The following is a 24113-nucleotide window of genomic DNA, read 5'->3' as shown; positions in this document are numbered from 1 at the left end:
AGCACTAAACTAATTAACGACGATAGAAAGTGTAACTGCCAAATTGAACGAGCAATTGTAGATTAGATTCTGTATTTCCGATTAGAAGCTGCAGTTGGGCGGCCATTTTAGCCCAGCCCAGATTGGCTCCACCATTGGCGCCTACGACGCGCTTCGTATCATCTTCTTCCTTTCTTTCCCAAATCCCTGCACCCTGCAGTTTAATTATCTTTCTAGGGTTTTCTATCATTTCTGTAGTTCAATTTGTAATTGTTACCTTTCGATTCTATTTCCATTCCATCTTTTTCCTAGATAGGTCACGCCCTCGAATCTTTCTGAGGTCCATCGCCTTTGTTTCTCCGAGATGTCGAGGCCCCGAGTCACCATCACTCTCGGGCGCTCTGGCCAGGTAATTTTGTTACTTCCACAGTGCTGTTTTTGGTTCGTTAAATTTTTTTCTTGAGTAGCAGCTTCCTTTTTTTCGTTCAGGTGGTAAAGAGAGGAGGTATAGCTTCAGACTTCGCGCAATCGAATATTGATTCCGGATCAGATTCGAGAAGAAAACGATACATTGAGAGATCAGCCGATAATGCAGAGGATTTGTTCTCATCCACAAATAAGCGGTATGTTTTTTTCTTCCTTCCTTGGCTGTTTATTTTTTATTGCTTATTAGTAGCATCTCCCTATCCAGGCTTTCTTTTTTTTTTTTTTTTTTTTTTACTTTTTCTTTCCCCTCCATTTTTCCGGAATGTATGTATTGTTAAAACTTTCGTTGCTCTCATCTAGTTGGTTTTTGTTACATCTATGGTGTACTTTAACAGGAAAAATTGAAGAAATTGTTGGCCAATTGTTTATCTTTCAAGCTTTATGGATCATATCAATTTAAGTGCTGCTTTTGAGATAATAACATCCCTTTATGTCTATTGTGTGCAGTTGGAGTTCTGGTTTTTCATATAATGATGACCAAGTGGATTCTTATCTTCTGCAAGAATGTGTTTTTTTTTTAACAAGAAACAACTTTTCATTTATATATTAAAATGAGCAAGAATGTGCTCATTTGATCTAGTGGTTTTGAGCTAGTTACTTTACTAGAATATGTATTCTGAATTTTGCATGCCTTCGTTGCTGGGTATTCCCTTTGTAGGCAACGTGGAAATGGTTCCTATTGGAGTTCAAGTGGTGAAAGAAAAGAGGGTACTAACCAATTCTCTACTTATATTATTATATATATATTTTTTTACATGTATTGTTTTTATGTGATCTCGTAGTTACTTCAGTTCTTATTCAAATAAAGCTTACAGAGTTGGTCAAAATGATCTTCGCTTGAAACTGATTCGCAAAAATCAATCCAAGAAAATTGGTAATGGGGAAGAACACTCGAAGATGGACCTACACCATCAATTATCAAAAAATTATCTGCCCTCAACTAGTGGAGCTATAATACGCCGTAGGCATGAATTTAAAGGGAGCAATCTTGTAAGGCAAATGCATTCCAGAGAAAGTGCCGATGACCTATACCTAGTACATTCACAGAGGAAAAGTACCGTTCCATATGTTGATAGAGTGAGAGTTAGATCCCCAGATGGAATCATGAAAAGCTCCATGGGGCTTTCACCACCTAGATACAATGATGAGTTTAGGAGAACCTCGTCTATGAGGGAAGCTGATCGTTCAAGAGATGAATGGTTTTTTAGGAACAGTGTTGCTGATACTTATAGGTCGGTAGACTCTGCCCCTGCGAAAATGAAAGCTCTCCCCGTGTCTGGAAAGGCGGTCAAGGATCTCACACCAATAAGTGGCAGCATGCAGAGAAGTTCCCCAATGGTATACTTTTTGGCTGTTCAGCTTATTGGTCTAATTTAGAGTGTCAATTTAGTTTATTAGATTTTATAATCTTGTAGTTAGCATATTTTAGATGCCAAATTGAGCCTTTTGTTTCTGAGTCATCTTAATGAATGTTGTACAGGGGGAGGGTTCTTTTTCTGTTGCTGGCTTGTTGAATTCACTTGGTTTGGGGAAATATGCCATTAATTTTCAGGCTGAAGAAGTAAGTTATCTCTGCTTGTATACAGTCTTTCAGAATTAAGGGTGCCAAATGTATATATTTTCATGAAAGTTAAAACTTAAAACCTATTTTAAGGTCTAAGTTCTTTAACATACAACAAGCAAGTTTTTGTTTAACTTGTGAACGTTATGTGTGAACTTAGACTCTTTGTAAATAATATTTTGCAGATTGACATGACAGCTTTGAGACAGATGGGAGACAAGGATCTTAAAGAGTTGGGGATACCAATGGTATTTCCATTTCCCTCGCCTTGCACTATTGCCCAACTCTTATTGAAATACATTTGTGGCATGCAAACTTAATAACTCCTGTATGGCATACTTACCTAATTGTGAATATGATAAACATAAACCCTGTTAGTTGAGAACTAGCGTCATACTATCAAGTTCAAGCTGACAATGGTTTGGGCTTTGAGTGAATGACCTTAGGATTTAATCAAAATATCCTGGAGTGCAATATTAAATGTTCCATGAGCTTCTTAATTGTCATACTTCTAGGGTCTTAGTTATTGCTAGTTTATACTTAATAAACGTAGAAGTTATGAGTTTCCTTGTTTTTCATGGGGATTGGTCATTGATGTGAGATAGAGAGGGCCTGTAAAATAAGTTTATTTCATAATTACTCAGTTTCAACTTCAATTAATTTGCTACATTTAGTTCTAATAAGTTACTTTTGTAATAATATTAAAATCAGTTCATCTTAAAATTGTTTTACAACTTAAAATTTTAACTCCAATTTTGATCAACTAAAAAAATTGATTATACTTAATTTTGATTTACATTAAAATTATTTTGAATAATTACTCATTCGTTTTACTTAGTTTTAGTTAAATGATAAATCAGGTAATGAGTTTATTTCATGTAGTATATAAGTAAGTTCAATTATAAAATTAAGTAACCAAGTTATTACTTGATTTAAACTTTTTAATATTAAAAGTTGTAGTTGTGTTACTTTCCTTAATTTAAAGTTATCATTTAATACAAATTTATCAACTTTGAAATTTCTTTCCATACTTTATTGGCTTATTTTACTTATATTTACTTATTAATACATCATTACTAGAGATTCTGATCTATATACTATTGAATACAAACATCTTATTCTAGATAGCTTGTTCTCATGCAAACCTAAAACCGAATAGCCCCTGAAGGATACTGATATAGCATCAATAATACCATAGTCCTAATGTGGCTTCTGTGTTATAACTTATATTGGTTACGCAAATGTTTCTCACCTGTGGCATTCATCATTCATCAAATTATTAGTATTTCCAAAGAACAATGTACCATATAGCATGTGTTATGTCCACCATCAAATCATTGGATAAAGAGTACATTATACGTAGTAGTTTTCTCTTTGCTAACTAGTGCGTTATAATGATATGACTTGAACGTTAATATCATATAAGCTTGTCTCCATTGAAGTTCGATTTTGAACACTCACTCACAGGATTCTTAATTAATTAACAGGGACCAAGGAAAAAGATTCTTCTCGCCATGTTGCCCCGTTCTAAGCAGCCACCACCATCATCACTCTCAATGGCACGAGCATAGAGTTTTGCAGCTCTATGTCTATCTTCCAAAAAAGTGTACGAGTGTATTGAACTAAATTGCTAATTTTGACTTCATGCTTGATTACTTATTCCATTTAGAAATTAGTCCCTCTCTAGGGATGTTTTTATCTGTATGTATAAACAGTTTGAGGATAAATTATGCAGTGGGATCAATTGTGTATAGTGCATACTCTGATCTCTGCCTTGCCAATACTGTTCTTCATGTATTGATTAAACTTTGAACGTTGTACTTATTGAGAATGGAGTTAACCTATACCCAATTCACTAAGTGATACATGTGTTAGATTTCGTTAGACGAGAATTTCATAAAACTCAAATGGACGACATATATTGCACTGAAACTCATAACTTCATGAGTAACATCGATGCGCACGAACCTTTAGGGAAGACTTGTGTTTGTGCATTCTGTCACATTCCAGGAAGCAGAACAGGCCAAGAAGACATCATTCTGATTCTGCCGATGCTACTCATGCTACTAGAGCATTGTGGAAAAGGGAATTGTGCCTGGCCTCACCATTGACTGGTAAGTCTGATAAGGTACTTCATGTATCTTTGCTTGTTTGCATCAATGGCTAGTATCCATGTATTATTAACATCTGAATAGGAGAAGGAGATCAACCAGTTGTAGTGTACGTTTCTGATGATCTTCCATGGCTGCTTTCATCTGAAGAAAACAGGGGAATTTTCTATAACAAAGGAACGTGGTTAGCTGATGAAGGTTTTCCCCTCTCTCTCTCTCTCTCTCTCTCTCTCTCTCTCTCAATGTGAACTTGATATTGTATTTATTCTATCAAATTGACCAAAAAAGTTATATTGGACCTTAATGGAATTAGAGAATCAGATTCCTCGACATCAATGATAGGGACCTCTGAGAAAGTTTGTGGATTTCTTTTTTTACTTTTACACTTTTCAACCATGCCTCAACAAAAAGTCTTCATTTATAATAAAGCCAAAATGGGTTGCACTATTTTACTGCTTAGGGATAAGAGTAGCAATGCAGAATGGATTGATGGCGTGTGGACTAATTTCTTTGGCTTACAGGACAGTCACAAAGCAGTAATAGTTAAAAGGTACTAACCTTTGCCCATTAATCTAATCAAGCATCGTAAACAAGTTGAATTTGTTGTTAATTGCGCTCTCAAATTCTACCTTTTTACCTTTAAGAAAACTCACTTTTGTAAGGTCGGTATATTGCCGGATTTAGTGGAGAAATAGGGTGGTTTTAGCTTTTAAGATTTTATTTTTTGTTATCTCGCTACTCTATAGTTGGAAGTTTTATTTCAAATTTTATTATTTATGGTTGTTTTCTAGATGATTTTATTATCAGTTCATGTTAGATATTCAATTAACAAGAGGAGTCAAAATTTATCTTAGAAAAAAAAAAGGGGACTTTAAAGTCATTTGAAAAGGACTACATTTGACTTGGATTGGTAAGATCTCTTTTGAAATGTTAATTTTATTGCTATCTTAGCACACACCCACAAAATTCAAACAAGATTCCTACCCATTGTTTATTAACCTTTGACTATTTGTACTATTTGCATCCTTTTTAGGGTAAATTATTTATTCAACATTATGAAATTTGTAAAAAAGTGCCTTCCATGAAGATGAACAATCTAGTTTAAGTAAATCTAGTCATGTAAAATGAAAAATAACCAAAGATAAGACTTTTGTTTGGGATCTGAAGGGAGGGCCAAACCCATCTCATTGCGTAGTTAAGTTAGCAAACACCCAAACAAAAAAGTGGGATGCCACTTTGTAAAGCACAAAGGAACCCCTTTTTAAAAGTTTAAAAGCATCATCATTGAGATTTGAATTAGGGTTTGGAAGAGGAGAGTTCTGTGGCAAATGTTCTTAAATCTTCTTTACATTTATTATTGGAATATTGTTGCATCAATAAGAGGGATTGTTTTAAATAAAGTATTTTTAATGGAATTTTTTCTTTTCCGTTGATGGTCTGTGAGATGAGACGAGGTAAAAGTGTTATGCAAAAATAGTTTCGATGAAGAAGTTAATTACAAATAAAGAATTTTAGGGGCTCTCGTGACTATTACTAATTTGCCCTTGTTCTGAAACCCAATGAAAGAAAAAAGGTGGAATCAAAATCACTTTTATAAAAGAAAGGGAGAGATTGTAGAGGCTAGAACTCACATTGCTTCACAATCTTAACAATTAAGGATGCAATAATTTAAAAAGTTGCCTTAGCCTCTTTGAGTTCACATTTCCAAAAAAAGTTATCATACCCACTCCCTCATAAAATAATCTAAATACATAATTGAATGATAATAAAAATAAAGGATGCAAAATGGAGAATATTAAGAAGCTTTTTTCCACTTTTGAGCACTAAAGATGGGCAAAGTAGACAGCAGACAACATTAAATTAAGCCTTTACATCTGTTCCCATGCAAAAGGGTCTGGTCTGAATTAAATCAACAAATTATAAAATGCCACCTCATCATTAACCCTATTTTCTCTGTTGCTTCACGGAATTAATTCAAATAAAAGTTTACCAATTTATTTTCTTTTATTTTAGATCATTTTTTCCACTACAAAACCAAAGAACAAATTGTAACCACGAGTGTGTGTCTCTCAATCCAACCACTCTTATTTTACCCTCTCTCTCTCTAAATTATTGTTTTAAAATATCCCAAGTAATTTAGATCATTAGATGATGATCTTGATAAATAGTCTTCAATTCCACTGCATCTATTAGATAATTATTTTGATTTTTTAAACAAATTAGGTTAAAATATTATTTAAGTGTAATCATGACTTTACATAAAAGAGTTTAACGAACATTATGAAAATATGATAATTAAAATAAACTAGAGGTTGAAAGTAAACAGTGCCTACAAGTATTTTACTCTTAAAATTATGCTTGATTTCTCATTTGTAACGTCCTTACAAACAGACATGAATTCTTAGCTAAATTAGAAAATGAAAACAAATTTTTAAAAATTACATTTAAAATGTGGCTTAAATTTTGAAAATTATTTTAAATAGTACATAACAAAACAAAAAAAAAAAGAGAAGTAATGCTTCTAGTTTATTGATATCCATTAATTTTTAATATGTTTGAACTTGACATTTTATGGACATGTACGATAAAGATTTTTTTTTTTTTTGGAAAATATTTAGGACTTCAATGTTTATCGTTTGTTAAACTAGAGATCGTAAGACTAATTCTATCCCATTTTATTATTTCTCAAAGTTTACTATTTTTAGTTGTTGTAGGCATTACCATGAAATTGGTAGAAGGTCAAGTTGGTTACCACTCGTGACAATCAAATTATGGACAATACTATAAATAGAAAATAAATACCACAAAAAATTTAATAAACTAATTTCTCGTGTCATATAAAAATTATTCCACATTATTTTCAACTTTTAAAATATCGTTTTGAAATTAAAAAAAAATAAGAAACAAAGAAACATATTGTTATTTAGAACATAGAACTGAATCTGATAATAGCTAATATGATGGAAAATAATATATTATTGAGAATATCAATCCGTTTTAATTTAAACTCTGCCTTCCCCATTGGTTGCTAAAACAGTATATCATACCATTATCTATTTTAACTCAACAAAATTTAAATGATTTGAAATCATTCGAATATTTAAAAATATATTAATATAGAAACTAAATGAAAATTTCTGTGCTGAATTCGAGCTTCTTCAATGGCAGAATTAGCATATTCTATTTTATCCCAAAACACTCAGATTTCTTCTTCACTTAGCTTTACTCTTTCTCGATTCTGCTGATATTCTGAAACCAAAAATTCTCTCTCTCTCTCTCTCTCTTCTCTCTGTGATTCGGTTTTGTTGGAATTGGTCCACTGTACACCAGTTTTCATCGGCATTCTCAGGGCGCTCTTCTGTTAACTGATTTCGTTTCATTGCAGAAATTATGGAGCTTCGGCAACAATTCATGGAGACGTTTGATTGACAACTCCCTTCTTTGCTTCCTCGATATAAGGGTTTTCGGCGTCTGAATTTCTGAATCCGAGAATCGGAAAATGGAGTTTCAAGAGGGTTTAATGAAGTTTATGATCCACAGACCCATTAAACACAAATGGGTTTTGGAGAGAGATTCTCCGTCCGTTGCAGTTTCAGAGATAACCAGTAGCCCCAGACGAAAATGGCGGATCTTCAGTAGGTCTTCTTCTTCCCCATTCCCGTCCAAACCCCGACTCAAGGAGATTCCCAAGGAATTGCTCTGCCCTATTTCTGGGTCTTTAATGGCGGACCCTGTAATCGTCTCCTCCGGCCATACTTTCGAAGCCGCCTGTGTTCATGTTTGTAAGGAATTAGGGTTCAAGCCGACCCTATTAGATGGTTCGAAGCCGGATTTCTCCTCTGTAATCCCGAATCTCGCTCTCAAATCCACCATTTTCAATTGGTGCAAGAACTCCTCCTCTGAATCCCCGAAACCCCTCGATTTCTCCTCCGCCGAGAAGCTCGTTCGTAAATTCATGGCGGATCATAGCAAAACCGATGCAGAATTGATTCAAGGGGTTGCTGAGAATCCTGTGGTTCGATTCAACCACGCCGCCACTGAGGTCGCTCATCGGGCCTCTCTGTTTTACTCGAGCTCCGAAGAATCTGTAAGCCCCACCGTTTCGCCTCTGCCCCTTCCTCTCGCGACTCGCCCGAGTTGCTGTTCTTCGTCTTCTTCCTCTGAAATTGAGATCACTAATCTGAACTCCCCCGAAGAAGAAGAGATCATCGCGAAGCTTTCAAGCCCTCAGGTTATTGAGATTGAAGAGGCGGTGATTACGCTAAGAAAAATCACGAGAACTCGCGAGGGCACTAGGGTTCTTCTCTGTACCCCTCAGATTCTCTCGGCTCTCCGATCTCTCGTCGTCTCGAGGTACACCGGCATTCAGGTGAATTCAGTTGCAGCGCTGGTGAATCTGTCTTTGGAGAAGACGAACAAGGTGAAGATCGTACGGTCGGGAATCGTCCCCAATTTGATTGATGTTCTGAAAGGGGGTTCGCCGGAGGTTCAGGAACATGCCTCCGGCGCCATCTTCAGCTTAGCTCTCCACGACGATAACAAGACGGCGATCGGCGTTTTGGGCGCTTTGCCGCCGTTGATTCGGTTGCTGCTGTCCGACTCGGAGCAGACTCGGCATGACTCAGCTCTTGCTCTGTATCACCTCTCGCTGGTTCAGAGCAACCGTTCTAAGCTCGTGAAACTCGGGTCGGTGCCGGTGTTTCTCGGAATGGTGAAATCTGGCCAAATGGCCGGGCGGATTTTGCTGATTCTGTGCAATTTGGCGGCGTGCTTCGAGGGCCGGGCGGCATTGCTGGATTCCGGCGCGGTGGAGTGTTTGGTGGGGATGTTGAAGGAGGACGAGTTGGACTCTGAGTCGACTCGGGAGAGTTGCGTGGCGGTTCTGTTTGGACTGAGTCACGGCGGTTTGAGGTTCAAGGGCCTGGCCAAGACCGCCGGAGCAATGGAGGTTTTCATGGCGGTGGAGAAAACAGGAAGCGAGAGAGCAAAAGAGAAGGCGAAGAGGATGATGGAGATGATGAAAGCCAGAGATGAGGAGGCGGAGGATGTGAATTGGGAGGAATTGCTCGACTCGGGTTGTTTCGGAAGCCGAACTCGGTGTCGACTCGCCGCCGGAATGGACAGGTCCACCGCCAACTCGTCCGAGTTCTGAACACAACACGCCTGAACTTGTAAAACTTTTTTTTTTTTTTTGGATTTCTTTTTTTCCTTCCTTCCAATTTTCTCATTTGGGTTGTGAATATTAGTGAACGAACGAATCCCTTTTGCTTTGATTTGATTTTTAACTCAAGTTTTCTTCTTCCTTTTGGTGTTTTTGAAGCAAAATAAAAGTCTTCTAAAGAAGCAACCTCAAATTTTGTATTGTGTATTGTGAATTGTGATTCGTTATAAAATCTCCCAAACAGAACTCCATTTCCCACTAATCCAAACTCTCTCATGGGTTTCCTTCCATTTCAATTATTGTAATTTGTAAGATCTGAGTTCATTCTTCATTTGATGATCGAAGCAATAAATAACAAAACAGTGACATTTCTTTTTTTCCCTTTCCATATAGATTCAATACAACAAATCAATTACATTTTATAATAATCACAAACAATTAAAAAAAAGGGTATAATCGAAATCCGGAATCAATTAAAGGCATCGCACCTGCGTCTGATCTCTCCTTGATTCCCGACCTTGACGCCATAGCCACCGAGCTTCTCCATGGCTCGAGAAAACGCCTCGAAGAAGGCGCTCTCATCCGCCGCGTATTTGTCCACCCACGCCCTCGTTCTTGGATCGCTGTACAATCCGCCATCGGACCTCAAAAGCCCTAATCCCTTCTGCAGATTCTTGTAATACATGTTGTCGAATTTGTTCGGCGTCATTATATCGTTGAACACTGACAGAGTCGGATTCTTCTGGTAATCGGCGCATGCCCTCTGTAACCCCTGCGCGAATCTCGGGTTGTAATGGCTGTCGTACGGCGGCGATCTGCTGTAATTGAAGATCCCAGAGGTGAACTCCTTGCAATGCGAGAACCCAATCGAATGTGCGCCGCTCAGCGCCACCATTTCCTGAACGGAAAATCCTCTGGAGCCGAAAATTCCGATGATCTCAGACACCGGCATGGTGGGTCTGGGGAGCGTGCCTTCAACGGCGGAGGCTCTGGATATCTTGCCGTCTTTCCGGCCGAGGAAGACGGTGTAATAGGGACCGCCGACCATGGTGATGAGGTCCCGAGTTGCGGCGGCGAGGATGTCGGCGCAGGAGACGGTGTTGGGGCAGGCGAGCTCGAGGGCGGTCTTGGCCCGGACGACGAGGTCGAAGGCGTCGCCGGGGAGGGAGAGGTTGATGTCGGCGTCGCGCTCGGCGGCGTTGAAGGAGGTGGAGGAGATGAGGACGGAGGCGTCGCAGCCGTTGGGGAGGCAGTCGTGGAAGAAGAGGCGGAGCGTGGCGGCGGCGGTGGTGGGGGTGGTGATCTGCTTGTTGGTAACGGTGTCGCGGATGATCTGGGAGAACGCAGGGCAGGAAGTCCGGTAATAGTCGGCGGAGAGAGAGGCGGCGGCGGAATGAAAGAGCGCAGAGAAGAGAAGGAGAAGGAGAAACGCCATGGGGATGGTGATTGGTAATGGCGGAGAGAATCAGAAATCAGAAGAATGGAGAAGAAGATAGAGAAGAAATGGAGACAAAGGAGGGCGGCGGGTCCCACTTTTGGAAGGATTTCGCGGCCATTGGTAGGTTACCGACGGCGAGTTGCAGCAGGTGAATGTGAAACGTGAATGGATGATTCCAAATCTTTAAGCTCAGTCTACGGTGAAAACTGTGACTTCAACACAACCTACTATAACGGCTATTCAATGCTTTTTTTTTTTTTTTCCCTTTTACCTTTGAGCAGTGTTTAATTTCTTTAAGTTTTTACCTATGGTGTATTTTATTGAAAAATTCGCTATAATTTATGTATTTTTAAAATTTTACTACTTTTTTTTTTCAAATGTTACATAAGTCTGGATTTTTCTGGTTCGATTTCATGTCAGCACTTGAATTTGAGTTTGATCTGGTTTAGGTTTATGATATTTTTGTAAAACTTCAAACTTCTTCTTCATTTTATTTTGGTTCTTAGGACTTTTTTGTCACTGTTTCTTTTATGATATAATTTTCTATTTTTTAAAATTGTTTTTTCGATTATATGTTTGAAATTCTTAAAACTAACATTTTTATATTTTAATTAAGATTGATACTTAAAAACAATATAATAAATTTATGTTCATGATATGAAAGAGAAGACAAAGAGGGATGAAAAGATTAGGTAAATTGGGGGAGAGGGAGATGAAGACAAGTGGAACAACATCACAAACATACCATTCATCGCATTGAGTTTTTTGCTATTGCATTTGCGTGTCATGTTTGAATCTTTGGTCCCACTTATGATAACCAAAAATTAATAATTTATATTATTTTCGAATAATAATAACAGAGAGTAAGATTTTGAGTTTGATTGATGATTCAACCTAATAACAGAGAGCAACGGGTCATGCATTCTTAATGAATGATAATACTTTAGGAACACAACTATGTTCTCAAAATATCTATTTTTCCATTTAGATTGGTGATTCAAATCTCCACCTTACAAAATTGAATTTTAAAAAAAATAAGAGAGGTTACTAGATTTGTGTGGTGGAAAACCTAGAATTTTTGTTACAATTGTTTACCAAATGAAATATATAAATTTATGTTTCTGTATTGTGTGTTTTATTTGTGAGTGTAGACGTAAGATTCAAATCTTATTTTGGTTCATGATGAACTTTTATACTTATTTTCTCCCGGTCTAATCTTAATTTTCAAATGTTATTTTAGCCCTTAATTTCTTTTATTTCATTTTAAGATTTTTTTTTTTGTTGAATTGATCCATTTGAAAATAATTAGGCATCGACAAATTTCTCAAAGATTGGCGTTCTTTATTCTTATTCAACGACAAACGTATGAATAGTTCCTTGATTTTGACTAAGGAATTGTTGAACCATTGCCATAGAATAAAATGGATTGATATTAGTGCGATCTGACTCATTACTAAAGATCAATCCTGAATCTGATGGATGGTTCATTTTTTATATATGAAATATGATCGTTTTGTGAGCGAGTAATAAGAAAAAGAAAGAAAAAAGCTTCTTTCAAATGATTTATTTCAATGTCTTAACTTAGCATAAAATATTACCATAATTCTTATTGTTAATTTTCATTAATTGCTTAACAAAAATTTTGTACCCATTTTGAAATGTGACACCTTATATCTAATGTACTATGACAAATACTTGTTCATCACGTAAATGAACAAAACATATACCTATATAAGGTTTTCGTTAAATTAATTTATAAAAAAATTAATAGTAAAAACTAAAATAGCTTGCTTTAGGCAACGTCAAGTGTTTAAAACGTATATAATATAAAAATTTAGAAATAAGAAAAAAAAAAGATCGAAAGTTTAATGATTCAGTACAATATAGTGTATAGTAGAGAACAAAGTAGCCAACCTATTTTGAAAACCTATATTTATATTGTCCATACAGATTACAAAACTTATAGTTTGAGATAGGTAAATTTAAATACCAAAAACCATATCACACCTAGAAACTTTACAAAAAAGCCAACATATTAATGAAAATTAATTCTATGTCCACATCTACAGCTCATTAGAATTCATCTTAACAGCTATAGAAGAGCTTGCTTCATCCTGTTGAGTGGCCCCTTCCAAGCCCACCCATTGTATCATCATACATCTTCATCACCATTAATGATATATGAAGCCATGTCTCCAAGAGTCCTACAATGCAGTTTGGTAAATGGTAAGAAATTATTAAATTCAATGCAAAAAAAAATATTGATTTTGAATCAACCAACACAGCTCAACGGTAATTGACATATATCTCAAACAAACAAGTTGTGAGTTCGATCTTCTACCCTACATGTTGTACTAAAAAAACTACCTAACGGAGATAAACAAAAAAAAATAAAAATTCGTAGTATAGAAAGAGGACAAACTTTATCATGCTTCTTTATTATTAAAAAAAAAAAAAAAAACTTTAACATGCTTCCACATAGATAGTCTACACTAGAGGGGTAAATTTGTAATCTCGTAAGTAGGGGTGACAAAAGAGTCTGGTTGGGCCTCTGTTATGGGCCGAGGGCCCGTTTGGGTTTTGAGTAAAAATATATGGCCCAAACTAACTCCTGGGTTGGTCATTCAAAATTTTGAAGGGCCATGCATGTCGGACCGAAATATATTTCTGAACTATTATGTACTTTATCAAAATTTAAAATTACAAAACATATAATAATATTATATATCTAATTAATCTACCAATTTATTGATAATACATTGAAATTAATATAAATACGTTTAAAATATTATTTTAGAGCAAAAAGATTTCATTGTATAAACTTATCTACTGATTTAGTATTTATTAAAAAAATATTGAATTTGATTGATTTCCAAAATCCAAATGGAACCACTATGAAAGTTATTGTTTGCTCAAAAAAGAAAAAGGAAAACGAGAAATTTTTAGTAGAATGAATTTGGTCTGATTTGAAACCGTCCCCATCATGTATTATTTTAAATATCTAAATATACAAATGTCTAAGTCTTAATTTTAATGCATATAGATTGAAATAATCGATAGTCGACAGTATTTTTGAAAAAAATTATAAAAAATTGTAAAAACTATTTAAATTAATAAATAAATATTTCATAATTTTAAATAAATTTCAAATAATTAATATTAATATTGTGTGTTTTTTTAATAATATTATAGAAATGTCAAACTCATGGATATGAATAGAAATGTCGTAGCTCAAATCTGAACCGCTGTGGTCGGTTCAACTGAATGTCAAACCGAACCGGTGTTGTCCTGCACGTGCCTCATAAATATCCATCATCGTCTTCTTCCAAACCCCTTTTCGAAACCCTAGGTTTCGATTACAGTCGGTGGTTGTTGCCGCTCTATTTTGGCGTTCCGCCATTTATACTCCAATCCTTCAGTTTTTTTATGCTTAAAGTTTAGAGTTACTGGTCTCTCCATCCCAATTCACCGCTGTATTTGCTGAATTATCAGCTGCTTCTGAAAGACCATAACCTATTCAGTAGTTTAGTAGTTAAAGATGACGAAGAAGAAGGAAAAGAAGGTAAATGTCTCTGGGAAACCGAAGCATTCACTGGACGTCAACCGAAGCGATGCGAACAAGAATTCGCGTAGCGCTGCCACTGTGCGGCGCCTCAAGATGTATAATACGAGGCCGAAGCGTGATCGGAAAGGGAAGGTGTTGAAGAATGAGCTTCAGTCGAAGGAGTTACCTGACACGCGGATTCAGCCTGATCGCCGCTGGTTCGGTATGTTGCATTATATCAAATGGGGTTCCACGTGCATGCGTCATTTATTTTCTTGCTTTTATGTTTGAATTGCTGGGTTCTTCTCGGTATCTTTCTCATCCCTGCGTGATAAAAGGGTGGATTAGTCTGAATTAGTACTTGTTTTTACAGTTTTATTTTTTGTGGGTTTGTTAACGGTGAGGGAGCATGATATATATTGTTCTTTGTTGAGGTTGTAGGAAGAAGAGTGAACGTCAGCTTGGAGCCTAAGGTTTCCGTTTTAGCTGATTAGGAGAAGCCTAGAGTAATAAGAATTGTCAAATCATGAATGCCTACCTCTCTCCTTTTTCGTTATTAAACAACTTGTATTCTTAGAACTATCATGCTGTATGTTGACAAAATTTTCTGAGAGGAAGCATAATGATGTTTATTTCTTGAATTGATAGGGAATACTCGAGTTGTGAACCAGAAAGAGCTTGAATTTTTCCGCGAAGAGCTTCAAAAACGGATGTCATGTAGCTATAATGTGATTTTGAAGGAAAAGAAGCTCCCCCTGTCCTTGTTGAATGATCATCAGAAGGTAGAAGATAAATTTTTTTTTTTTTACATCTCGTTGATTTGAAGAGTTTTTACATTAATTTTCAAGGTGAGGTGCTCATGTATTAGTGTGTTTACCTCTGCTGCCAATGTTCTCAGCTCTTGTACTGCATATGTTTTTCAAGAGTAAGATTATCTTTTAGATGAAGAAAAGTTGTCCACTGAATATGTTTAGGTTGTTATCTCTCACTTTTCCGATCTGGCCTTACTCATTTATTCATATAGATGTAGCTTTGAAGGTTCTATGACGTGCTTGCTTATGTTAAGATAATAATCCAATGTGATACCTTAGTTAAAAGGGAATTCTTTTGTAAACTAAGGAAGTAGAAAATGTCCAACTTCGATCTGCTAATATGGTACTTTGATCTCTGAAGCAATCTAGAGTCCATCTTCTCGATACAGAACCTTTTGAGGATGCATTTGGGCCAAAGGGGAAGAGAAAGCGACCAAAGCTTTTGGCTGCTGACTATGAGTCACTACTTAAGAAAGCTGATAAGTCTCATGGTATGATATATTTGATTCAGTCTCTTGAATTTGCAGATTTGGGTAAACACATGTTTTTTTCTAGGATTTTAAAGAATAGTTGTCAATAACTGTGGTGTTCTTTTTTATAAGGCATATATGATAATGCTGCTGCCTGCTCTCAATAAATGTTTTTCATTTCTCATGGAATTTTTGTAGTTGTCACCCACATATGTCAAGAGTGCTGTTCTCAATATTGCATATTCTGTATTCTTTAGATGCCTTTGAGGAAAATCATGCTGATAATGCAACTGCAGAGGGAAGTGAAGGTGATGGATTTAGAGACCTAGTTCGACATAATATGTTTGAGAAGGGTCAAAGTAAACGTATATGGGGTGAGCTCTACAAAGTAATTGATTCTTCAGATGTTGTTGTCCAGGTTCGTCGTAGTTATTAATCTCTTCCCCAATTTGACGACAGCATTCACATGGGACATTTCCTATTCTGATTTATATATTTTTTTTCCCAATAGTTTATGGCATGTAAAAGCTAGTATCTACCTAAAGGTTATTTACCTTATTTCTAGTGGTTTTATTATTATTATTATTATTATTATTATTATTATTATTATAAAAAAAAAGGTATCTATTTACGTTAGTTCTAGATTTTTAGAAAAAAGTTGTCTTATAGTAGTTTGCACAGCCTTGTATTTTATTTCATGCTTCTCAATGAAAGGTTGTTTCTCATTAAAAAAAAGTTTTCACAGCCACACATTATGAATGTGGCTTTCTATTATCATTTATGTGTTAATTCTTTTTATTGTTTTCGATGTCAAACTTGTGGTTTGTTTTCCCTCAACTAAATGTGGGGCGCCCTAATTCCTTGTATATCCGTTTGACTTCTCTTCTGATTATTTGTCATTGTTCCAGGTTCTAGATGCAAGGGACCCTCAAGGAACAAGATGTTACCATTTAGAGAGACATTTGAAAGAGCATTGCAAGCATAAACACGTGGTTCTTCTGTTAAATAAGGTTTCACCACATCCTTTTTAATTGGATTTTAATGTTATCTGAGATACCTAGTTATGGACTTTTTGAAAATTTTTGTAAGGCTGATTGAGACATGTTAACAAATGGCATTGTCAGTGTGATTTGATTCCTGCTTGGGCAACAAAGGGATGGCTTAGAGTGTTATCAAAAGAATATCCAACTCTAGCATTTCATGCAAGCGTCAACAAATCCTTTGGAAAGGTAACTCTACCATTATTATGTGACTCAATAAGTTATTTACGTGTATTGTTTTTAATCAAAAAGGATTTTAACTCCTAAAATGCTGTTACTCATAAATATTGCCAATTTTTTAATATTTCATTTTTAGTTGAGAGCCAGACATGATAGATTTATGTCGTCCCTAACCAAATTTGAGGCTTCAGGTGCCTTTTTCTAAAACCTCTTTCATCCCATATCCTGTGTTGGAAGGTGAAAGGTTTATAATTTATACTCCTATGAGATTGTTTCTTATAATTTGAGTTTTACATTCCTAGAGTGTACGTTTTTCTTCCGATACTGGAGACCAGGATATTTTAGATGTGTTCTGACCATATTGGTATAATATTCGGTCTTTTACTCCCATAAAATAACATTGTGTACCATCTGAAGCTTTGTGTCTTATGCTCCTTCTTGTTGGTCAATGCTATCTTGATGTTTAGACGATATTGGTTTATCAGGAAAATCAAAAAAAAAAAAAAAATGGGGGATCATTTGATATATCACACTTTAGGAATTATAGGATAAGCATCATCTTTGACTTCATTTCTAAGACCCTTTTTTGTTGTTCTTAGGGTTCTCTCCTATCTGTGCTGAGACAATTTGCTCGCTTGAAAAGTGACAAGCAAGCTATCTCCGTGGGATTTGTTGGGTATCCCAATGTTGGAAAGTCATCTGTAATTAACACATTACGGACTAAGAATGTAAGTTTCTATTTTTCTCTAATGCTGACAATGTTATTATATTGATACCAAAAATTTATCGTTTAATTTGTTCTACATTCATTTGGTGGTATGCCTGAATTATGAATGGAGAAACTGCAGTTGTTATTTAGCATCCAAAAGGGTCTATTGTTAGCTTTCAGAACAATCAAGGCAAATTTTGGATGCCTCAAATCATAATATGCTAACATTTATGAGTTGTTTATTCTGATCCAGATTACTTCCTGTTTTTGTCTGGATCTCTGTTAGGTTAGCATGTTTTCTGGGGAACTTTATTCTTCATATGAATGCTTTTGAGCGTATGGCTTGCTTTGTAGTGTACAATCTTTTGATAATTTTCACTCAGTGGATCACCAGAGTGATGGACCACCAATTAGATTCACATATGTACGTACAATAAGAGAAATTCTTAATATATGAGCACAGAGTTGGAAGGAGAATTTCTGGAAATCCGAAGGGGGTGGAGGTAACCAGTCTGATACCCAGTTTTTTTGTTAAGCCTAGTTCAGGTAGCAGCCAATCGAGCTAAATACAAGGCTTAGCTAAATATAAATGTAAATGCTAGAGGAGTTAGTCACGTGAATATTAGATTGGAGACTGAGGTGGCAGAGTCTAAAATTTTGCTTCTTTGACTTTTCTTTCTTATCAATGAAACTACCGAGGGGAACATTCTCCTGAATTCAGATTTCTTAACCTATCAAAGAGCTTGTGTGCAAAATAGTGTATTTTGATTGCAGTGTCTTACCTTTTGCTTTTAGATGGTAATTAGAGCTTTCAGCTGCTTGAAGCTGTTCCATCTTTTGGCCATCTGCCTTCCATAATAGTTTTGTCATTGTTGCTGTGACAAAGAAGGAAATTCAGGATGTTAAAATTCCCAAACCTAAAGTCACTCAGTTTTTATTCTTATATTGTTCTTGATTTATAGAAGTGTAAAAAAAGATATATTTTAAGGTTTTCTAAAGACGGGAAGCTTTTGATGTGAAAGATGAAAAGTTTATGTACAAGTATATCCCGACCCTGATGTTAAAAGAACAATAAAGAGCTCCAATCTGGTGGAAATAGGAAAAGAATTGGGACCTGTTAATTAAAATTTGAACTTCTTGTCCTCTGTTGCTTTGCTTGTAGTAGTAACACTTAGGTGAATCCCTTACGGTCCATTCTTCTGGCACTTATAATCAATCCCCTACAGTTTGTTCTCTTTTTTATCTGACTTTGCCCTTTTTCTTATTAGGTATGCAAAGTCGCACCAATTCCTGGGGAAACTAAAGTGTGGCAATATATAACTCTCACAAAGAGGATTTTCCTGATTGACTGCCCGGGTGTTGTTTATCAAAATAGTGACTCTGAAACAGATATTGTTCTTAAGGGCGTGGTATGTGTTCTCTCTTTTTCATTTTCTTTGCTAACTGGTGTCTATTGTTACCATATATGAGCATGAGCTTTCAATTAATGGATATTGCAATTACCATTTTGCCAGCTTGTTATTATTATTTTTTTCATTCAATATTATTGTCTGAGTATTTGGTATTTGGCCACTTCTCTAGGTACGAGTTACAAATTTGGAGGATGCATCTGAACATATTGGAGAAGTTTTGAAGCGTGTGAAGAGGGAACACCTTGAAAGAGCATACAAAATAAAAGACTGGTGGGTGACTATGCTTTTAATCGGGGTTTTTTTTTGGGGGGGGGGGGGGGGGGGGTTGGATTTTTGATGGTCTCTTGGTTTTTCTCTTCTGATCTCTTTCTCCTAGATATTGTCGCCATGCAACGCATTTATAATGTCATGGGGGGTTATTATTATTATTAGGAACCTAAAACTTAAGGACTTAAATTGATTTGTTGAAAGTTTTAAGGACTATAATAAAAGCAAACTGAGAAGTTGAGGACCAATATGAGATTTATATTTCGCCTGATAAAAAACAGTATGTCGTTGAAAAGGTGAAAGACCCTCTTTTAATGGTTGGACCCATGAAAATCTCCTAACTGTTCTTTTACCTGCTCATTCAACTACTCTGTTCTAGTGTGCTGCAACTGTTAGCATAGTGCTGGTATTAGACGACAAAGAATGAAGCTTGCATGAATTGTTCTTTTTGAAAAATTATCTCTCTCAGTAAAATTATTTCTAATTCACTAGTTTGCTTATTATACGTATTGCTGCTGACTTTCTAATATTTCTTTCTAAACTTTGTTGTCTCGTGTTTAGGGAGGACGATAATGACTTCTTAATTCAGCTATGCAAGTTGACTGGCAAACTGTTAAGGGTACGTTATTATCTTGAGAGTGGTTCCTTATTATCTGTATGGCATCCATTTAAAATACTGATCAAAGGATTTTATGTTTTCATTGTGTATAAGATGATAAAGGTTTGCAGTCTGTATTTAAAGAAAACAGGATTGTTTTGTCCTTTCCCCTTATCCTTGATACATGATAATGTTGTGTTAGTACTCGAAATGGTTGGGTATCCTAATTGATTAGGCAATCTGCCTCATAATTTTATCATCAGTCCTCAAAATAGGAATTGATGGCTCGGACTAATAATAATCTGGTTTCTTGTGATTTGAAGAAAACTAACTGTTTCAAGTGGGATGGTCATCTATCCAGGGCGGCGAACCTGACTTGACAACTGCAGCAAAAATGGTCCTCCACGACTGGCAGAGGGGTAGACTTCCCTTCTTTGTACCGCCACCTCGAGTAGATGATAAGTCGGAAGAACCCGACTATGGTGTGGATGATGACTCAGGCGTGGATAGCAATCAGGCTGCAGCTGCTTTCAAAGCCATTGCAAATGTGATATCATCTCAGCAACAAAGAAATGTGCCTGTTCAAAGGGATCTGTTTAGTGATACAGAATTGAATGGCGATGCATCTGATCAGATTCTAGTCTCCGAGGATGAGCTAGAGGCTCCTCTTTCTGACACCGAGGATAAGACATCTGGAGACCAGGATGATGTGGTTGAAGATCAGCGTCCAACCGCAGGCTGAGACAGTCTGGTGACGTTTTCCTGCTTATTTTTGTATTTGTTGAATCTTTTTGCCAATGCTTCTCACCCAACTTGTTCTTAGGCCGTTGGCGAAGTAGGCTATCTATTCTTGGCTTCTATTTTCCCCTAGTTTCTCTGTTGGGCAAAGCTGGAAAAAAAGTCACCCCTATAATATAACATGTCTAGCTAGCTTCTACATTTCTTTTGAAACAGACTTTCATATAGTAGGTCATTAAAGGCATTTCTATTTATTGCAACACTGCATATGAAAGCAGCTCCAAATCATGTTCACATTATTGAAATGAAACGTCACATAAATGTTTTCAACTTTAGAAAGGCTAATATTCGTTGGCTGAAAATTCTCTACATTGTTACAGCTGGAACATAGAAATTGGAGGGTTGATGGTTGTGAGAGGAGGGAGGTTCTGTATTAAATTGTTCATCAATTATTGGAAAAATAATAGCGACTATAGGGAGGTTTCAAATTATCAGAGTTCTAATAGTATGGATGATAGAGCTTTCTGTTGACCTGTACACGGTTCCAGTTTAGAATCTTTTCTGTCAGTACTAGTTTCTCTGTTTCTGGTAAGTACTTGACAGGCCCAAAGCGACGATTTTGTTGTGGGTTGTTTGTAACGCTCTCGTTTCTTTTTTTTTTTTTTTTCAATATGATGTTTTTTGTGTTCCCTTTAGTTAAATTATTATGTTTTTTTTTTCCTATTGTTTGAGACTTTGAGTTTGGTTTCAATATATGTTTTATTGTAATACTTTAATTTGGATCGTCTTACCTTATTGTAAAGAGAGTAATGTATTTTAGAAACTAAAGTTTTGAAGGTATACTTCCTTTCGTTGCACGATCTTTTTTCTCTTCACCCAAAATTTTATCTGATTTTGTCTGTAAGCTTAATATAATTAAAAAAAATTCAACTTGGAATTATATGTTGAAGGTTAGTTTATCTACCTCTTTTTATTATTTTTTAAAGAAAATGTGCTATGTGACTTGCATATGTTTAGAGATTTTACTAAATTGTTAGTGTTGTAAAAAAAAAATTTTAAGATCATACAAAGCAAAATGAATATAAGGTCTTTTTTTTCCCCTCGTATCTTCAATTTTTCTCAAGTACAGTAAAAACTTAAATGGTTTTATAATGTTGAACATTATTTTATTTTTTAAAAGATATTAACTTAATCAAAACTTCATTTAAAAAAAAAAAAGAAGAAGGACCGATAATAAGAAACCAAAAATAATTCCAACATATATTTATATTTCTTTTTTCAATCAAAAGATTGAAAATAGAAATATCATGATAAAAAATGAAAATGTCATAAACTTTTGAATATTAAATATTATCTTATAAATAGTCGTTTTAAAATACGCGTAAAAGGTAGAAAAAGTAAACAAAAAGTACTTTTATTTACTTAAATGTGAAGTACACGTTTTAAATTTCCTTAATAATGTCCTTTCTGGCATGTTTAATTAGTATTTTGTCGCAAGAAATTATAATTGCTATACCTTTCTTTTAAGTAATAGGCTTCTTTGCAAATGCCTTCATCAATATGTCAGAACATTTTTTTTTCAGTAAGATATTGTATTTCACGTCCACCTCTCACACTTCTTTTTAAGTTCAAAGAAACTGACTATAAATTTTAATTTTAATTATAAGAGAGAGAATAAATTAAAAAAATAAAAAGAACCATCTTTTTTTTATTACACAACTAACGTATTATTAATTTATAGTTCTTGTCTTGTCTTTCCTCCTCCTTTAGTCCAGTGTAGGGTGCATGGCCATGAAAGAGTTTTGTTTTATTTTCACCGTCAAACATTATAATAATAATAATCTAAATTATTGAAATGAAAATTGAACAAAAAGGAGAAACAGCAGCCAATGTTTACTTTCTTTGGGGTCCAATGAATATTAACTTAAACAAAAGAAAAAAAAAAGCATTTTCTTTGGCTTTGAGGAAACTTGATTTGTGAAAGAGACTTGGGATTTGGCTACATCCTTATGCTATAGGCTGTGCTAAATAAGTTAAAAGATGGATCATACGTCATTCATTACATTGAAAAAATGAAGAATCTCGATGAGGTTGGTAGCTATAAGTGGATTGCAATTTGTACTCGTAGTGAGGAGGATGAACATTACTTTCCTTATTCATATTCCTTTTCCGTAAATCATTCTTTATTTTTGTTAAAATTCTATTTCAAAATATTAAAGCATTAATTATATATACAGATTGGTGTCTAGTCAGGATCATATTAGAGTATTTATCAACTTAAAATGATGTTTATGTGAATAAGAAATTAATAGGGTTGAAAATAAGGTGTAGGTTCACCTTAAATCCAACGTATTCTTAATTGATTGAATTGTATTTCTTTCTTCTCCATTTAATCCTTTCTCTCTCTCATTTTATAAATATTTTTTTTCAATTAAAAAATAGAGTTGTTATAAAGTACAATTTTTAATATGAGATAGAGAAATATGCATATCTTCTTCATGGATTCTATGTTTTTATTATAATTAATATATTATTAATTGTTATGGAATCGGTCAAAGAAATAGGCAGGCGTACCCAAGTAACAATGAAGGAAAGATCGAGTCGACCAGGGCCAAGCCCATCTTCTCTCCTGCCCCAGTCCGTGAGTCCCTGTCCAATAACAACGAATTAGATGGATTCAACGAGAAGGTTTTAGAAGACAAAATTTTTATAAATAGAACTACTGGCTAAACCCGAGAGGTAAGCAAAAAATACCATAATTACTTTATTGAGTAATTCTCCCATCGTTAACTTAAGTATTGGAGCTCGTGTGACTGAAGTCATAACGGTTTAGGGTTGCTCGGTTTTGCAGATATCTAGTCTCGTGATCATCAAGTTTGGTGCGTATTGGCGATAACCAAAGAAGCCAAAATCCCAGCATCAACGGTAATACTAATTATTTTTTCTCCTAGAAAAAACCTACTTGGAGATATTGATTGAACTCAGGCATAGGCCACAATAGCCAAATGGACAAATTTTAATTAATTCAAAATTTCTATTCTGAGTTTTAAATCCTTCTACCACCACTTGTATAATTAAAAAAAGAAAAGAAAAGAAAAAAGTTGGGAAATAATTGAGATATTTGGCTATGTGAATGGAATTTATCATGTGGGGAATCTTAATTTCATATCGAGAGACTGTGGGGACGAGATGAACATCACTTATCTCGTATTATCGTTTTAAAAGAAAAATAATATAGAGGGGGTCATAATTACAATATTCGGTCCAATAGAAATTTATTTAAAATTTTAGTTAAAAAACAGCACATTATATTAATGAAAATCAACTTTTTTAATTTACGAAAATAACAAAATACAGAATAAATACACACTATTGCATGCCTCACCTACCATATTCTAAAAATCATACAATACATTGGTTTTATTCAAAATACAATATTCTATTGTGCCATGATTCATGAACTAAAAATGCTGAGAACCCCGATACTTCAAAATTCAAATAATGTCACCCTAAAATAAATAGATTTCCTTTGTATTTTTAGCATACCAACAAAAACATCATTTTCTATAAGTCATTCTTCTTGATTCTCAAATAAAAAAAAAACAGA

General features: G+C 35.2%; 4 protein-coding genes and 1 long non-coding RNA gene across 5 annotated transcripts; 3 read left to right on the top strand and 2 right to left on the bottom strand.

Moving 5' to 3' along the window:
• The first annotated feature begins 28 nt into the window (after positions 1 to 28).
• Positions 29 to 3885, top strand: LOC111006551 (uncharacterized). Its single transcript, XM_022278557.1, has 7 exons — positions 29 to 388; positions 469 to 602; positions 1124 to 1173; positions 1274 to 1803; positions 1946 to 2026; positions 2212 to 2274; positions 3514 to 3885. The coding sequence occupies exons 1-7, from the start codon at positions 344 to 346 to the stop codon at positions 3595 to 3597; spliced, it is 987 nt and encodes a 328-aa protein (XP_022134249.1). The 5' UTR covers positions 29 to 343; the 3' UTR covers positions 3598 to 3885.
• Positions 3886 to 7158: 3273 nt separating this feature from the next.
• On the top strand, positions 7159 to 9408 carry LOC111006417 (RING/U-box superfamily protein with ARM repeat domain-containing protein). Its single transcript, XM_022278359.2, has one exon. The coding sequence runs from the start codon at positions 7637 to 7639 to the stop codon at positions 9287 to 9289; it is 1653 nt and encodes a 550-aa protein (XP_022134051.1). The 5' UTR covers positions 7159 to 7636; the 3' UTR covers positions 9290 to 9408.
• Positions 9409 to 9650: 242 nt separating this feature from the next.
• On the bottom strand, positions 9651 to 11022 carry LOC148212081 (peroxidase 31-like). The gene has a single exon (XM_088123265.1). The coding sequence runs from the start codon at positions 10731 to 10733 to the stop codon at positions 9768 to 9770; it is 966 nt and encodes a 321-aa protein (XP_087979391.1). The 5' UTR covers positions 10734 to 11022; the 3' UTR covers positions 9651 to 9767.
• Positions 11023 to 14274: 3252 nt separating this feature from the next.
• Positions 14275 to 20836, top strand: ATNUG2 (GTP-binding family protein). The gene is made up of 11 exons (XM_088123098.1): positions 14275 to 14503; positions 14929 to 15062; positions 15454 to 15583; positions 15820 to 15980; positions 16471 to 16572; positions 16687 to 16791; positions 17382 to 17510; positions 18760 to 18900; positions 19073 to 19173; positions 19732 to 19789; positions 20130 to 20836. Exons 1-11 carry the CDS (start codon positions 14275 to 14277, stop codon positions 20508 to 20510), a joined length of 1671 nt encoding a protein of 556 aa, XP_087979224.1. The 3' UTR covers positions 20511 to 20836.
• Positions 14468 to 20224, bottom strand: LOC148212080 (uncharacterized). Its single transcript, XR_015790341.1, has 3 exons — positions 20101 to 20224; positions 18274 to 18366; positions 14468 to 14604 (listed from the first exon to the last, which is right to left on the bottom strand). It is a non-coding gene; the product is annotated as an uncharacterized LOC148212080 (long non-coding RNA).
• Positions 20837 to 24113: the final 3277 nt, after the last annotated feature.

This window comes from Momordica charantia (assembly GCF_013281855.1).
Source record: "Momordica charantia cultivar OHB3-1 chromosome 4 unlocalized genomic scaffold, Mcharantia_2.0 BLBB01000004.1, whole genome shotgun sequence".
NCBI classification, from domain to species: Eukaryota; Viridiplantae; Streptophyta; class Magnoliopsida; order Cucurbitales; family Cucurbitaceae; genus Momordica; species Momordica charantia.
This window is presented reverse-complemented; position numbering and strand designations above follow the sequence as displayed.